Consider the following 16594-nt stretch of genomic DNA (forward strand, 5'->3'; position numbering starts at 1 on the left):
TAGAGGAGCATAATTCCTCGCTTGTCGAGGAAATTAGCCACTCTACGAAGGGCAAAGACACGTAGGGATGCTTGGTGGGCGACGTGTTTCAGGTGGCGGTCGAAAAGCAGCTCTAGGTCCAACTCCACTCCGAGGATCCTGACGTAATCCTGGAACGGAAAGGTGACGAAGCCAAACATCACCATTCCTTCGACAGCTTGTGTGGCTGCCGGGGACCGAGAGATCACCATCGCCTGAGTCTTCTCAGGAGCAAAGTTCACCTGCCAGCGCTCCCCCCACTCCCGTATCAAGCGTAGTTGCTGGTTGACCTCAGCAACCGCTTGCTGGCTTTCTTGGCGAGGGTAGGAGAGGGAAAGCGTGCAGTCGTCAGCGTATGCAGAGACTGCTGGCAGACTCCTGAGAAGGTCGTCGATGTACAGATTCCAGAGGACAGGTCCCAGCACAGATCCTTGAGGGACTGAGGCACCCACTGGGAGGTCCTTGGACTGCTGGCCGCCGACGACAACGTGGAGGCTTCTTCCTTGAAGGTAGTCGCTCATCAGCATCAGCAGGTGTCCTTGGATGCCTTTGGCACGAAGCTTCTCCAGCAAGCCCGCGTGCCACACCCTCGTCTATTTACTCATTCTCTTCATTGCACACTCTCTCTCTCTCGTCTATTTACTCATTCTCTTCATTGCTCTCTCTCTCTCTCTCTCTCTCTCTCTCTCTCTCTCTCTCTCTCTCTCTCTCTCTCGTTTATTTGCTCATTATCTTGATTTCTCACACTCTCTCTCTCTCTCTCTCTCTCTCTCTCTCTCTCTCTCTCTCTCTCTCTCTCTCTCTCTCTCTCTCGTCTATTTGCTCATTCTCTTCATTGCACACACTCTCTCTCTCTCTCTCTCTCTCTCTCTCTCTCTCTCTCTCTCTCTCTAGGCTATTTACTCATTCTCTTCATTGCACACTCTCTCTCTCTCTCTCTCTCTCTCTCTCTCTCTCTCTCTCTCTCTCTCTCTCTCTCTCGTCTATTTACTCATTCTCTTCATTGCACACTCTCTCTCTCTCTCTCTCGTCTATTTACTCATTCTCTTCATTGCACACTCTCTCTCTCTCTCTCTCTCTCTCTCTCTCTCTCTCTCTCTCTCTCATTCTCTTCATTGCACACTCTCTCTAGTCTATTTACTCATTCTCTTCATTGCACTCTCTCTCTCTCTCTCTCTCTCTCTCTCTCTCTCTCTCTCTCTCCAGTCTACTTACTCATTCTCTTCATTGCACACACACACTCTCTCTCTCTCTCTCTCTCTCTCTCTCTCCAGTCTACTTACTCATTTTCTTCATTGCTCTCTCTCTCTCTCTCTCTCTCTCTCTCTCTCTCTCTCTCTCCAGTCTACTTACTCATTTTCTTCATTGCACACTCTCTCTCTCTCTAGTCTTACTCCTTTCTTTCATTCTCTTCATTGCTCTCTCTCTCTCTCTCTCTCTCTCATCTCCTCATAGCTATCTTCCTCCTCCTTTGAGCCTTCTCCCATCCTTCCTCCGCTTCTTCAAATTTCATCAGTACCTCACCTCGTACAGTATAACCTTCCATCCGTAACCTCCTCATAGCTACCTTCTCCCTTCCTCCACCCCTTCAAATTCCATCCCTTTCTTCATCCTTCTTGTTTCTCCAGTCCAGTCCACCTCTTCCACATATTCCTCCCTCCCCGTGTGGTTATGATAAGTTGTGGTTGGTGTTCCAGGCGGGGCGAGTCTGCAGCGGCGTGGACGAGAGATGAGGAAGAGAGGAACACGAGGAAGCAAGGAAGAGAGGGAGATGGCACGGGAGCAAAGGACGCAGAGAGGAAGATGGTAAGAGTGAGCAAGCAAGGGGAGGGAGGGAGGAAGGAAGGGAGAGAAAAAAGAAAGAAAGGGAGGGAGGGGAAGGAAGGAAGGGAGGGAGGAAGGAAGGAAGGAAGGAAGAAAGGAAGGGAGGGAGGGAGGGAGGGAGGAAGGAAGGAAGGGAGGAAGGAAAGAAGGAAGGGAAAGACGAAAAAGAAAGGGAGGGAGGGGAAGGAAGGCAGGAGCAGTGTGAATCAAAAACTTTTATTTCCATCTCATGCGCAGTTTTTCCTTGACAAGCTTGAGTGAGGCTGGACAGGATAGTTATGGTACACTTCCTTGTTCATTGGTCTCTTCCAGCGGGGGTTTTAAGGTTCAGACGGCAATGGGAAGGGTGAGTTTGAGCCAGAATGAAAGTCAAGTAAAATATGTTAGTAAAAGAAAAAGCTCAGACGGCCATAGGAAGGATGAGATTGAGCCAGAATGTGTGTTAGTAATAGAAAAAGCTTGGATGGCCATAGGAAGGATGAGATTGAGCCAGAATGTGTGTTAGTAATAGAAAAAGCTCAGACGGCCATAGGAAGGATGAGATTGAGCCAGAATGTGTGTTAGTAATAGAAAAAGCTTGGATGGCCATAGGAAGGATGAGATTGAGCCAGAATGTGTGTTAGTAATAGAAAAAGCTTGGATGGCCATAGGAAGGATGAGATTGAGCCAGAATGTGTGTTAGTAAATCAAAATGCTTGGATGGCGATAGGAAGGATGAGATTGAGCCAGAATGTGTTTTTGTAATCGAAAAGCTTGGATGGCCATAGGAAGGATGAGATTGAGCCAGAATGTGTGTTAGTAATAGAAAAAGCTTGGATGGCCATAGGAAGGATGAGATTGAGCCAGAATGTGTGTTAGTAATAGAAAAAGCTTGGATGGCCATAGGAAGGATGAGATTGAGCCAGAATGTGTGTTAGTAATAGAAAAAGCTTGGATGGCCATAGGAAGGATGAGATTGAGCCAGAATGTGTTAGTAAGAGAAAAGCTTGGATGGCCATAGGAAGGATGAGATTGAGCCAGAATGTGTGTTAGTAATAGAAAAAGCTTGGATGGCCATAGGAAGGATGAGATTGAGCCAGAATGTGTGTTTGTAATAGAAAAAGCTTGGATGGCCATAGGAAGGATGAGATTGAGCCAGAATGTGTGTTAGTAATAGAAAAAGCTTGGATGGCCAGAGGAAGGGTGAGATTGAGCCAGAATGTGTGTTAGTAATAGAAAAAGCTTGGATGGCCATAGGAAGGATGAGATTGAGCCAGAATGTGTGTTAGTAATAGAAAAAGCTTGGATGGCCATAGGAAGGATGAGATTGAGCCAGAATGTGTGTTAGTAATAGAAAAAGCTTGGATGGCCATAGGAAGGGTGAGATTGAGCCAAAATGTGTGTTAGTAATAGAAAAAGCTTGGATGGCCATAGGAAGGATGAGATTGAGCCAGAATGTGTGTTAGTAATAGAAAAAGCTTGGATGGCCATAGGAAGGATGAGATTGAGCCAGAATGTGTGTTAGTAATAGAAAAAGCTCAGATGGCCACAGGAAGGATGAGATTGAGCCAGAATGTGTGTTAGTAATAGAAAAAGCTCAGATGGCCATAGGAAGGGTGAGTTTGAGCCAGAATGGACAAAAAGTAAAGTATGTTAGTAATAGAAAAAGCTCAGATGTCTATAGGAAGGGTGAGTTTGAGCCAGAATGGACAAAAAGTAAAGTATGTTAGTAATAGAAAAGCTTGGATGTCTATAGGAAGGGTGAGTTTGAGCCAGAATGGACAAAAAGTAAAGTATGTTAGTAATAGAAAAGCTTGGATGTCTATAGGAAGGGTGAGTTTGAGCCAGGATGGATATAAAGTAAAGTGTGTTAGTAATAGAAAAAGCTTGGATGGTTATAGGAAGGGTGAGTCTGAGCAAGGATGGACAAAAAGCAAAGTGTATTAGTAATAACTGATCACAAATGCCTTGATATATATTATGAAATGGTTTGCGAGAGTGATGATTTTTTCTCATTAATTCACTTAGAGGGGCCTTTTAGAAACATGATCCCCGCTGCTGTCGGGTTAAAAAGATGTAGGTCCCTGGTTTTCAATGTGATGTCAGGTATTCTTGGTATTGGTAGGGCTCTGTGTTGTCTTTATTTTAGTTTACTAGTCTTTTCATTTCTATTTTGTGTCTGGTCATCTCTGTCTTCATCAAGTCTTCGTGGAGGTCAATATAAGATCACTCCTGTTAAAATATTTTGCTCCGTTCTGCATACTAACTTTGATAAATTTGTAATATTCCCAGTGTGAAATTGTGTCCTACTCTTAACCTGGTAGCAGCGGGAATCATGTTTATTAATGGTCCCTCTAAGCGAGAAAAAATCATCACTCATATAAACCATTTCATAATATATATCAAAGCATTTGTGATGAGTTTATGTATCATCTATTTTGGGGAGTTTATATCATGGCACAAATTTGGCCTGTCGCTGCTATACGGTAAAGCCACAAATTTGACCCATCACTGCTATACGGTAAAGCCACAAATTTGGCCCGTCGCTGCTATACGGTAAAGCCACAAATTTGGCCCGTCACTGCTTCCGGGTTAAACATTTTGTATCCCAAGCGCACACATTTGGCAAGGCTTTCCCAGGAGTTGTGGGGGGCATTCCCAGGGGTAGTTTTATGACCCTGGTGGTAGTTTGAGCCTTCTTCTGTACCATGAACCAAAAATGCTACTCATGAGAACCTGACTGATCTCCTTTTTGGCCTTTGGAAATAGTTGATGTTTGGGGTGGAGGCGTCTAACAGTACCGACCTAAGTGTGAAGATGTTGAGTGGCATAATCTTACATCTTCAGCGAGTTTTTTCATATCAGTATTTCATGGGATTGGCCCTGAAGTGGAGACCTGCAGCACATAGAGACCTGCAGTGTAGAGAACAGGTCATTCCCAACACACACACACACACACACACACACACTTGAGCTGTTACTTAATCATGTTTGAACCACAACTTGATGTCTCTTAATTCTGTACATTTTTTATTTAGCATCTCGTGGTTGACACTCACTGCCCAATGCTTTAGACAGGCTGCATAGTAAAGACATTTGTTAAGTGCAGTGATGTGTGTAATTATTTGAAGAATCTTGAGACTACAGTTTTCGCAGATATATCTTAGTTTGACTTCTATTCAATCAACTAAACAAATTTTAACCGCTATCTTCTTTACAGAGACAGCTGGGAGTAGAGGAAGAAAGGGAGGGAAGCTGACGAGGAAAGATGAAAGGAAGGAGAAAAGTCATGAAGCACAGACAAGAAAGAAATCAAGCAACCAAACAGAGAAACCAAGGAGGAAAACCCAAGTAGGCGAGTACGAAAGAATGGGAGAAAAAAAGGCAAGCAAGAGGAATGGAGACGAGACCCCAAATGAAGCCACCATGAGAGAAAGGGAACTCCAACTATGTCTGTCAAGCAATAAAGGAAGCAAACCAACAGAGAAACCAAGGAGGAAAACCCAAGCAGGCGAGAAAGAAAGAATGGGAGGAAATAGGCAAGCAAGAGGAATGGAGACGAGACCCCAAATGAAGCCACCAAGAGAGAAAGGGAACTCCAACTATGTCTGTCAAGCAATAAAGGAAGCAAACCAACAGAGAAACCAAGGAGGAAAACCCAAGGAAGTGAGAAAGGGAGAAACAACAAGCAAGAGGAAGGAAACAAGACCCTAATCAAGCCACCAAAGAAGCGGGGAACTCTTAACTACATCCGTCCCCTCTCCCAGTCAACATGCAGAGCCCGTCACTTGACCTCGGAGCTGGCAGGAAGCTGGTTTAGAGTGAGAGATGATGCGTAAGAGTCCGAAAGGCTCCCCACATTACTATTATTGTTTGGTTTTTCTTTTTTTTTCTTTTTTTTTATAAATTTTCAAGTGGCGGCGAGGAGTGTAGTGTTTCTCCGGAGACTCTTTGAGGTATTGGAAAGGCAGTGATGATTGTTGAGTTTGTAATATCACATCTAAATACAAAAGACTTAAACCTACTTCTGCTTTCCCACCTAGTTAAGTCCTGCTGTTCTAGATTCTTTGCCCTAGGGAAGGAAGGCTTGAACTGACTACTACCCACCACCTCCTCTTCATGCATTCTGTAGTGACCCTCATCAGTCTAGAATTACAGTCATGCACCCTGCCTGACTGCATGGGGGCCTTAGCATTCATCCCTAGGAGCCAATACACAACTCTGATGAAGCCTAACACACACCTCTGAAATCACTGTGCTCCAGACTTATAGAAGGATGAGAGGAGATGAATGCCAACTACCTGTGTTTGAAGACCTGGAAAACTGTACCTTCTGTTCTACATCAAGCAGGTTATAGTACATCCAGAGAAGGATGAAAGGAGATGAATGCCAACTACCCGTGTTTGAAGACCTGGAAGACTGTACCTTCTATTTTACGTTCAGTAGGTTATAGTAGCAGTACATCCTGAGAGGAGGCTACAAGTAAGGCAATACAAAGGGAGGAATGCCAAGTACAGTGTTAGAAGGACCATCATGAACCTGTGTGTCCCTCATTATGAAGCTTTTTATCTAGACAGTGACCAAGACTTAAGAGCAACAATCACAGAGGAACATAATGAGCTTGAAAAGGAGAGAGAGATGCAGTGACACGGTGCCCCTCAAACACATGTACTTGCATTCCTACTACCTAATGCCTGCTGGACCTTCCCTCCCTACTGAATATAGAAGAGGTACAGTTTTCCTCCATTCTCATACACTCAGGTACTTGGCATTCTACCACTTGTACTGCCCTCAAATTTAAGCCTTTCCTCTTACCCTATTAAAACTACCTGATGCCTGCTGGACCTTCCCTTCCTACTGAATATAGAAGAGGTACAGTTTTTTTCCATTCTCATACACTCAGGTACTTGGCATTCTATCACTTGTACTGCCCTCAAATTTAAGCCTGTCCTCTCACCCTACTACTACTACTAACTAATGCCTGCTGGTCCTTCCCTCCCTACTGAATATAGAAGAGGTACAGGGTTTTTTTCCATTCTCGTAAACAAACTCAGGTACTTGGCATTCTACCACTTGTACTGCCATCAAATTTAAGCCTGTCCTCTCACCCTACTACTATCTGATGCCTGCTGGTCCTTCCCTCCCTACTGAATATAGAAGAGGTACAGGGTTTTTTCCATTCTCGTAAACAAACTCATGTACTTGGCATTCTATCACTTGTACTGCCCTCAAATTTAAGCCTTTCCTCTCACCCTATTAAAACTACCTGATGCCTGGCGGACCTTCCCTTCCTACTGGATATAGAAGAGGTACAGTTTTTTTTTCCATTCTCGTAAACAAACTCAGGTACTTGGCATTCTATCACTTGTACTGCCGTCAAATTTAAGCCTGTCCTCTCACCCTACTACGACTAACTAATGCCTGCTGGACTTTCCCTCCCTACTGAATACAGAAGAGGTACAGTTTTCCTCCTTTCTCATACACTCAGGTACTTGGCATTCTATCACTTATACTGCCCTTATACTGCTGATTCTCCTCTCCCTGCTGGATGTAGAAGAGGAGCTGGGCGGCCTGCTGAGATAACCACTCCCTCCTTGACACTGATGCCCTCGCCTCCCTCGGAGCTCACCACGCCCACCTGCGGAAGGACGGAGGAGTTAGAGCTGAGGAATTACTGTTACTCTACTTTTTATTAGTATAGGAAACTGTCCGAGTAAGAAAAAGGGAGTGGTAGAGGATGAAGATGACAAGAAGCAGGCGCAAAATATCAATGTAAGGAATAATAAGAAAAATAAAAAGTAGTTGAGGAAGATGAAGATGACAGAAGCAGGCACAAAATATCAATGTAAGGAATATCATCATCATTGTTTAACGTCCATTTATTCCCTATGGTGGGGTTGGACGGGACATGAGCCTCCTCCACTGATGCCGGTCCACAGCCATTTCTTCGGTGATGTAAGAAATAATAAGAAAAAAAAGGAGTAGTTGAGGAAGATGACAATAAGCAGGCACAAAATATCAATGCAAGGAACAGTGAAGTAAAATAAATGGAAAGACGTTACTATTTCTTTTTCAACAATTTAGGAAACGGTCCGAGGAGGAAAAAAAAAGTCATTCGTAACAGCTGAAGACGACCGCCAATAACCAGACACAAGACTACCGAACACTGAGCAAAGAAATCGCAGTAGTTGAATATGAAGTAGGAAGAAGACAGACTAAGACATAAATTACTGAACAAACAAGGAGGGAGTTATCTCAGCAGGCCGCCCAACTCCTCTCCTACATCCAGCAGGGAGAGGAGAATCAATAGGCATCAGGTAGCAGTAGGGCAAGAGGAGAGGTGAAGAGAACTGGTTGAAGGGAAGGAAGATTTGACACCTGTATTTAAGGGGAAGAAATGGCAGCTTTTCTTCATCCTCTCTTCTATGTTAAGTAGAATTAGTGAGGATGGATGGTTAGAGGGATGGAAGAAATGGCTCCTTTTCTTCCTCCTCCCTTTTATGTTAAGCGGAATTAGTGAGGATGGATGGTTAGAGGGATGGAAGAAATGGCTCCTTTTCTTCCTCCTCCCTTTTATGTTAAGCGGAATTAGTGAGGATGGATGGTTAGAGGGATGGAAGAAATGGTACCTTTTCTTCATCCTCTCTTCTATGTTCAGCAGAATTGATGAGGATGGATGGTTAGAGGGATGGAAGAAATGGTACCCTTTTTTCATCCTCTCTTCTATGTTCAGCAGAATTGATGAGGATGGATGGTTAGAGGGATGGAAGAAATGGCTCCTTTTCTTCATCCTCTCCTTTATGTTCAGCAGAATTGATGAGGATGGATGGTTAGAGGGATGGAAGAAATGGCTCCTTTCCTTCATCCTCTCTTCTATGTTAAGCAGAATTAGTGAGGATGGATGGTTAGAGGGATGGAAGAGATGGTACAATTCTTCATCCTCTCTTCTATGTTAAGCAGAATCAGTGAGGATGGATGGTTAGAGGGATGGAAGAAATGGTACCTTTTCTTCATCCTCTCTTCTATGTTAAGCGGAATTAGTGAGGATGGATGGTTAGAGGGATGGAAGAAATGGCTCCTTTTCTTCATCCTCTCTTCTATGTTCAGCAGAATTAGTGAGGATGGATGGTTAGAGGGATGGAAGAAATGGTACAATTTTTCATCCTCTCTTCTATGTTCAGCAGAATTGATGAGGATGGATGGTTAGAGGGATGGAAGAAATGGCACCTTTTCTTCATCCTCTCCTTTATGTTAAGCAGAATTGATGAGGATGGATGGTTAGAGGGATGGAAGAGATGGCACCTTTTCTTCATCCTCTCCTTTATGTTAAGCAGAATTGATGAGGATGGATGGTTAGAGGGATGGAAGAGATGGTACAATTCTTCATCCTCTCTTCTATGTTCAGCGAAATTAGTGAGGATGGATGGTTAGAGGGATGGAAGAGATGGTACAATTCTTCATCCTCTCTTCTCTGTTCAGCGGAATTAGTGAGGATGGATGGTTAGAGGGATGGAAGAGATGGTACAATTCTTCATCCTCTCTTCTCTGTTCAGCAGAATTAGTGAGGATGGATGGTTAGAGGGATGGAAGAGATGGTACAATTCTTCATCCTCTCTTCTATGTTCAGCGGAATTAGTGAGGATGGATGGTTAGAGGGATGGAAGAAATGGTACAATTCTTCATCCTCTCTTCTATGTTAAGCAGAATTAGTGAGGATGGATGGTTAGAGGGATGGAAGAGATGGTACAATTCTTCATCCTCTCTTCTATGTTCAGCAGAATCAGTGAGGATGGATGGTTAGAGGGATGGAAGAAATGGTACCTTTCCTTCATCCTCTCTTCTATGTTAAGCAGAATTAGTGAGGATGGATGGTTAGAGGGATGGAAGAGATGGTACAATTCTTCATCCTCTCTTCTATGTTCAGCGGAATTAGTGAGGATGGATGGTTAGAGGGATGGAAGAAATGGTACAATTCTTCATCCTCTCTTCTATGTTCAGCAAAATTAGTGATGATAACAAGAAAGACAAAACCACTTCCAAATAAAATCATAAAGCAAACCAACCACAAGAAATAGACCTGTTACTTTCTTTTACAACATAGGAAAATGCCGGAGGAGGGAGATGAAGAAATAATAATGTATAAGATGATAACCAGACACAAGACATAGACTGGCAAACACTGAACAAAGAAACAGACAGTAGCAGTACTTGAATATAAAGTAGGAAGACGACAGACCAAGACATAAATTACTGAACAAAAAACTGAAATAATAAGACAAAACCACCTCCAAATAAAATCATAAAGAAATACAACCACAAGAAATAGACCTGTTACTTTCTTTAACAACATAGGAAAATGCCGGAGGAAGAAGATGATAACCAGATGGAAATTAGCAACAAAAAAACAAATAAACTAAAATAAATCCAGGTACCAAGCAAATTCCATGCCTTGTTCCACCTCAGCACTCTGGCCTCACTGTGATGTTGTTGCCGGTGGTGGAGGTGCCAGAACCAGGGCGACCTCAAGGAACAAGACCCAGGCAGCCACAGAGCCACTTGGAGGCTGCCACAGGTACAGCAGCAGGACACAAGGCTGGTGGGAGCAGGAGCATCGCCGCCCTCACTGCCAACACTGCCACGCCATCTCCTGTGGATTGAACCTCCTCACCAGCGGCTCCTGTAACATTTGGGCGCCTTCCCCGGCCATAGGGAGTGTAAGGATGATGCAGGCCTCCACAGCGACAGACAGGATCCCCCCCCACGTAGGACACACAATCATTTGGCTGTGATGTATGAGGTGGCTGGCATCCCCTTCTCTGCCTCCCCCACACTGCTCACTTATATTGCTTCTTGATAACTCCGAGGCAATCTTTCTTCAGTCTTCCACGCCTGGCACAGCGACGTCCAGGCAGATTTGTGGCTGTGATGTACGAGGTGGCTGGCATCCCCTTCTCTGCCTCCCACACACTACTCACTCTCTTGAAGCTTTTTGGTAACTCTGAGGCTTGCTTTTCTCCTGGTGCATTGAGGTCGGTTCTTCTCCCATATCCCATTTCTCTTGGTGATTCTGTCTCTCTCTCCCCCTATTTTCCATTCCTCTGGGTCTTTCCTCTTCACATATTCCACACCTCTTAACATCTCAGGGTTCCTTCTTCCACCTTTCACTCCACTTGGTAATTCTTGGTGTCTCCTTCCATATTCTACTCCTCTGGCGAGCTCTGTTTCTCTCCACCCACATGTATTCCACTCCTCTTGCCATATTTCACTACTTAAGGTAATTCTGTCTCTCTCCTCCTCCCTTCCTCCACTGGTGCTCCTCCTGATCCCTCCACCAGCCTGTGCATGCATGAGGCCCTTAACCCGGTAGCAGCAGGGATCAAGTTTCTTAATGGTCCCTCTAAGCGAGAAAAATGAGAAAAAATCATCCCTTACACAAATCATTTCATAATATATATCAGAGCATTTGTGATCAGTTTATGTATCATCTATTTTGGGGGGTTTATATCATGGCACAAATTTGGCCCGTCACTGCTACACGGTAAAGCCACAAATTTGGCCCGTCACTGCTACACGGTAAAGCCACAAATTTGGCCCGTCGCTGCTACACGGTAAAGCCACAAATTTGGCCCGTCGCTGGTACACAGTAAAGCCACAAATTTGGCCCGTCGCTGCTACCGGGTTAAATTTGCCTCACCTCCACTTGTCTTGACCTCTGGGGCGTGCCTTGTAACCCGACCAGTGATCTTTCCTTGACCTGACCTTCCCTGGTGACTTGTGGTGGTGGTGGGGAGGGTTGAGGAGGTGGTGTTCTGTGGTGGAGGTGAACTTGGTCTGGGCATGTGTTGAATGGCCCAGCACATCCTACTTTATGGTGGCCTGGTGGTGTGGTAGCTCCCAGTCTGGTGCAGGTGCAAGAAGATCATTGCAGAGAAGCAGAATACTTGATAGCTTGGACACATGGGGAAGGAGAAACCTTTGGTAACATACAGAAAAGCCAAGCATAGCCCACTTCAGGGTGACAGAATCTTCCAACAACTCTCACAAGTATAAATAGATTGTATGGGAAAGAGGAATACAAAATGACTAGAACACATGGAGAGCGGGAAACAAGAATACAACATACTGAAGGGAAGACTGGTTCAGACGACATACTCATTATTGATAAAGCTGCTCAACTAGTATCTAACATACAAAAAAATGATGACTCTTGAAAGATTGCAATTGAAAATCAGTCAATTAGTACTGGAATTGTACCCAACAGACTGTCACAAGTATAACATATCCTACAGGAAGGAGACAAGAGAATGACCAGAACACGCGGCCAGGGAACGAGAAGACAACCTATCGAGGGGAGCGACTGGTTCTGACAAAATTTTCATTGCTGATAAAGTTGCTCAACTATTAAGTAACACACAAAAAGGGAACAGAAAAGAATGACTTCAAAGCTGGCAATTTAAAATGGGTTCATTAGCACTCAGGTAAGGCCAAGAATTTAGTTTCATTGATAATTTTCAGCCTTTGTTAAGAACTGAACTCCTCCAAAGTTATTAAGCCTACAGTGTTGGTTGAGGTCTCGTTAGAAAGAACATGAAGCCGAGGTTAAATGCAGGATATAAAAAGTTCCATCTGTTTAGATTTTGAAGTTATGCCCTTCTAAATGTTGATGACCCTAGCAACTCTATTTTGTACTAAGAGACCCAGCAGTGACACTAAGACTGGTAGGACTGGCAGTGATGTACAAATGAATATCATGCACATCAGAACATTTTGCCCTGGGTACATCTTCTAATACTTTGGGTGAGCTGCTGCCTGAGTAGAGAAAATGCTGGTGTGGCTGGATTTTCAACCTTATGAACCAGTCGCTTCCCTTAAAGCCGAGCACAATCCACTCCACGGACTTAATGGTCAGCGACATAATGTAGTGACAACTTTCTTACTGATGCAGGTACAAAAATAACTATACCACAGCATGACACTGGGACAGGGAACACTCTTAACACTACGCCCACTGAAGCCGTGGGGCTTTCAAGACTATTTCTAGTTTGAATAAAAATGGTGGACTTCTTGTAGCTTTTGTTCCTTGCCTTAAACTCCGGCCCATGACTGAAATAGTTTGGTATGGTTTTCTGCCACATTCTTTATTTTCTTATCCTTTCCTAATTCCTTTAGAATTTAGATAGAATTTAGATGGAAATGAAAAGACTGCCAGTGACGAAACACAAGCTCTGTATGGCGCCACTGTTGTGTAGGTGAGCTAGGCTGTTGTTGTTTTGAGAGAGGTGCATATTCCTATGTGGCGCCACTCCTCAGAACAACTTAAGCTCACCCATACAACAGTGGTGCCATACAGAGCTTGTGTTTGTTATGGAAGCCAGCGGTCATGCGATGTGCTGCTGGCTTGAAAATGCAAGCTCGATAGGATTAATACGGTCACATGATCCTCGAACGATATGGAAATTTCCGTGCATGACATGTTGACACACCTACATTCTTTTCTACTACATGATCCTATATACATCAGTGGCTTACATCTCTCTTCTTAAGGCTTCTATCTAACAAGATGCACATGGATATCAGGAGACTACAAGAGGCCGGTCAGCACACACATGGCAGCTCCAGAGAACCACTCATCTAACATTAGCCTCCCCATTCATAAATATTTCTAATCTTCATTTTAAAATTTCTATTATATTTGTACTGAAATAATATCATCTCGATTTGTTCCACTTATTCACTATCTACTTGTAAGCCAGATTGTGCCTGTCTCCTTTCTGAATCTAAATTAACCCAGTAGCAGCGGGGATCATGTTTTTAACCCGCAAACTGCTGTACGCCTTCTGGGCGGCTGAGCGGTAAGCTGCTGTAAGCCTTCTGGAAGCGGGCTTTTCAAACAGGCGCCAAAAAGTTTCCGCCGCGGCTTCAGATACTGCCAGAAAAACATTTTTGTGATAGAAAAATCTAAGAAATATGCAGGATACAACACATTTCGAGCTACAGATATGTGTATTGTAATATTTATGACACGTTTATGTAACTTAGATATCATTTATTGAAGGTCAATCTCTCGCTGATATAGCCGCACTAGGCGACGCACTCAGAATCTCAGTCCCGCAGCTTACGGGTTAATGGTCCCTTCAAGCGAGAAAGATGAGGAAAAATCACCCCTCACACAAACCATTTCATAATACATATCAAAGCATTTGTGATCATATTATGTATCATCTATTTTTTGGGGTTTATATCATGGCACAAATTTGGCCCGTCGCTGCAACACGGTAAAGCCACAAATTTGGCCCGTCGCTGCTACACGGTAAAGCCACAAATTTGGCCCGTCGCTGCTACACGGTTAATACAGATTTTAACCCAAGTGTCAGGTCCTAACATTTATTTCTAGTATGAGAACTTTATGCATATCACACTTGTTGAACTCTTTTATTTGTATGAGATTGCAATGTAGTCTGTATGATTCAAAGCAATACAAACTTAGCCTCGTCAGTCTTGCTCTGTATGGTAAGTTTCTAATCCCTTGGACCATAGAAATTTAATTACAGTTTCATGGTTTAAAACTACATGGCCTTTGCTGCCTAGTGCTTATATATACAACCCTCATCATAGTTCATCTCTACTTCAAGCGAACCAAAATCATAGAGAAAGAGAAATGATGGGAAGCAGTAAACAAAGAGAAGGAAGAGAAGGAAGGAGAGAAGGAAAGGGAAGGGAAGGAGGGGTGGAAATAGAGGTAAACTATGATGAGGCTTTTATCCACAATCCAGGGCGGGGCACAGGGAGGAAGGAAGGGGTCCCAGAAGGGTATATCACAGGAACACGGTCACAGACACTGATATCATGATGCACAGGTTATCACATGGCTGACAGGGGGACAGCCAAGGGTCACCTCAGAGCACCACCAATGGCAGGAGGTTGCCGAGGGAGTGTCTGAGGGCTTGGCGGTCCAGACGGTGCAGTGGGTCTAGTTCCAGGTCCCAGATGGTGCGGCCAGATGGCTCGTGTTCACCACTGCTGGAAGAATAAAAGGGGGAACTTAGCGTTTGTGCACTTCATGGTTATCAGTTGATAGATGCACCTAACATCATCATAGCCAATCCAGGATTCAGTATGTTTCCTAACTAGCAGGCGGAAATGTTATAATTGTATTTTGTAAAGAATCCTTATAACCAAAAAACAACTAAAATTATGAGTATTCTTTTTCTTGAACAGAACATTGAATAAACAACAGAACAATGACATGAAAATACGTCCATATCTTATACGACAACAGTGGCCCGAGGCGCGGCCCAGTGTGGTGCTGAGTCTCGTCCCCTTGATTTGGTTTGTTGCATCCTGATCTGTGCATCGCGGAACCCAATCTTTACTGTCACAGAGTACCTAAGTGAAGAATCTAAGTGGAGAGAAGTATCAAGGACTTACAAAGCAATGCAAAGCAGAGCAGGTCAAAAGAAGAGTGACTTGATATCCTAGTTACATATATACATACATCATCATTTACTTTTATAAAAATATAAATTAACTTGGGTGGAACAGATCCCGACAAGCAGTCGACAAAAGACACAATACCGTGTTGAAATTCATCCATCCTGTGTATGTAAACAAAGCCCGGACAAACCAAGCCAGGGGGACGAGACTCAACGCCACACCGGCGCCAAAACACCAGCGCCAGGGTACTGGCCCTGCGACCTGACCAGCCCCTGGAAACACTGTAGAAGAAGCCAAGCCAGCAGAGCAGAGAGGGTGTAAAGGATTAGATAATTATGGGTCTGGGTGTACTTGGGAAGGTCTATTTCTTGTCCATTGCTTCAAGTGTTGAGCAAACACGAATGTTTTGTTCCTCTCCATCCCACGCCTCTTTTACATCTGTTTCCACATAATTTTCAGCTCCATCCCTGTGTTTCACAGGAGGGGAATGTCGCCCAGCCCTTCACACCACTCATGTATGGGTATTGGTCTAGATTCTTCCATGACGCAGGCTTGCAGTCAGCAAGAGCACATGTATGTACAGGCATGTTCCTATCACTCTCACAGACTTGAAATTCCCGCGTGATGATTTTGTACGTCTGACAGCAACGCAAGCCATTGTTGTGGGAATCAGATTCCTTAAATATGTATATTTTTACTGCACAAAGCAGGTGATGTCACTTATTGTGACCGTGAGCTTTCATATTTATCTATTTGTGTATATTTCATGGAGGCAAAACTTACATTACTACTTTCAATCTTACAAGTGACACGAATTTGTGACTGTTTATAACAATAGAATTTCACTCAATTAAGTGAATCAGACACCACAGAAATATTACCAGTGTGTGTATGAATGAATACAATGATAAGCACATACTTTGATTTAACTCCAGGATGTCTGGTGGATCATTTATAAATAAAAACAAAAAATCCAGATAGGCTGCTCTTTAGCCCACTACTGCCGCGCAAGGCACAATAACAGTCCATCCGCCAAGTTTGTGCCCCACATTTAATGATGTTAGGTGTGCCTATTAGCTGACTTTTTAGTTTCTGAAATGTTAAAAATCATGATATGGTAAGAAGTGACAAATCAACAGCCTTCCAAAAGAAAAAAATACCTCCAAAAAGCTGCCTCTAAAAAGACAACACAAACTGTAAAGACAAAAAAAATGCCATAAAAAAAGAGAGAGAACACTCCATCACGCCCACAACAGGAGAATGAATCTCAGTTGCAAGCAAGGGTGTAGGGTGTAGGGTGTAGGGTCATCTCTCCTCCTCTAAACCTCACCTTCTCTTC

General features: G+C 43.7%; 1 protein-coding gene and 1 long non-coding RNA gene across 28 annotated transcripts in view; one reads left to right on the top strand and one right to left on the bottom strand.

Moving 5' to 3' along the window:
• Positions 1-1535: 1535 nt before the first annotated feature.
• Positions 1536-7426, top strand: LOC126991635 (uncharacterized). Of its 5 annotated transcripts, XR_007745713.1 has the most exons (4): positions 1538-1824; positions 5042-6582; positions 6725-6983; positions 7131-7258. It is a non-coding gene; the product is annotated as an uncharacterized LOC126991635 (long non-coding RNA). The 5 variants fall into 5 exon arrangements; XR_007745717.1 differs by lacking the exon at positions 7131-7258 and adding an exon at positions 7279-7426 and having other exon boundaries at positions 1536-1824; positions 5042-6983; XR_007745715.1 differs by having other exon boundaries at positions 1536-1824; positions 5042-6983.
• Positions 5796-16594, bottom strand: part of LOC126991632 (uncharacterized) — an 80839-nt gene continuing 70040 nt past the window's right edge. For 11 of the 23 annotated variants that reach the window (XM_050850339.1, XM_050850345.1, XM_050850347.1 and 8 more), the window contains 3 exons: positions 14717-14841; positions 7252-7459; positions 5796-6956 (listed from right to left, as the gene is read on the bottom strand). In XM_050850339.1, the coding sequence (XP_050706296.1) occupies positions 14718-14841 (124 nt within the window). In that variant the 3' untranslated portion in view covers positions 5796-6956; positions 7252-7459; position 14717. Of the gene's footprint in view, positions 6957-7087; positions 7460-10614; positions 14842-16594 lie in introns of those variants that run through there. The other 12 variants (XM_050850332.1, XM_050850330.1, XM_050850337.1 and 9 more) reach the window with 12 other exon arrangements.

The sequence above is a fragment of the Eriocheir sinensis genome, unplaced genomic scaffold, assembly GCF_024679095.1.
Source record: "Eriocheir sinensis breed Jianghai 21 unplaced genomic scaffold, ASM2467909v1 Scaffold313, whole genome shotgun sequence".
NCBI classification, from domain to species: Eukaryota; Metazoa; Arthropoda; class Malacostraca; order Decapoda; family Varunidae; genus Eriocheir; species Eriocheir sinensis.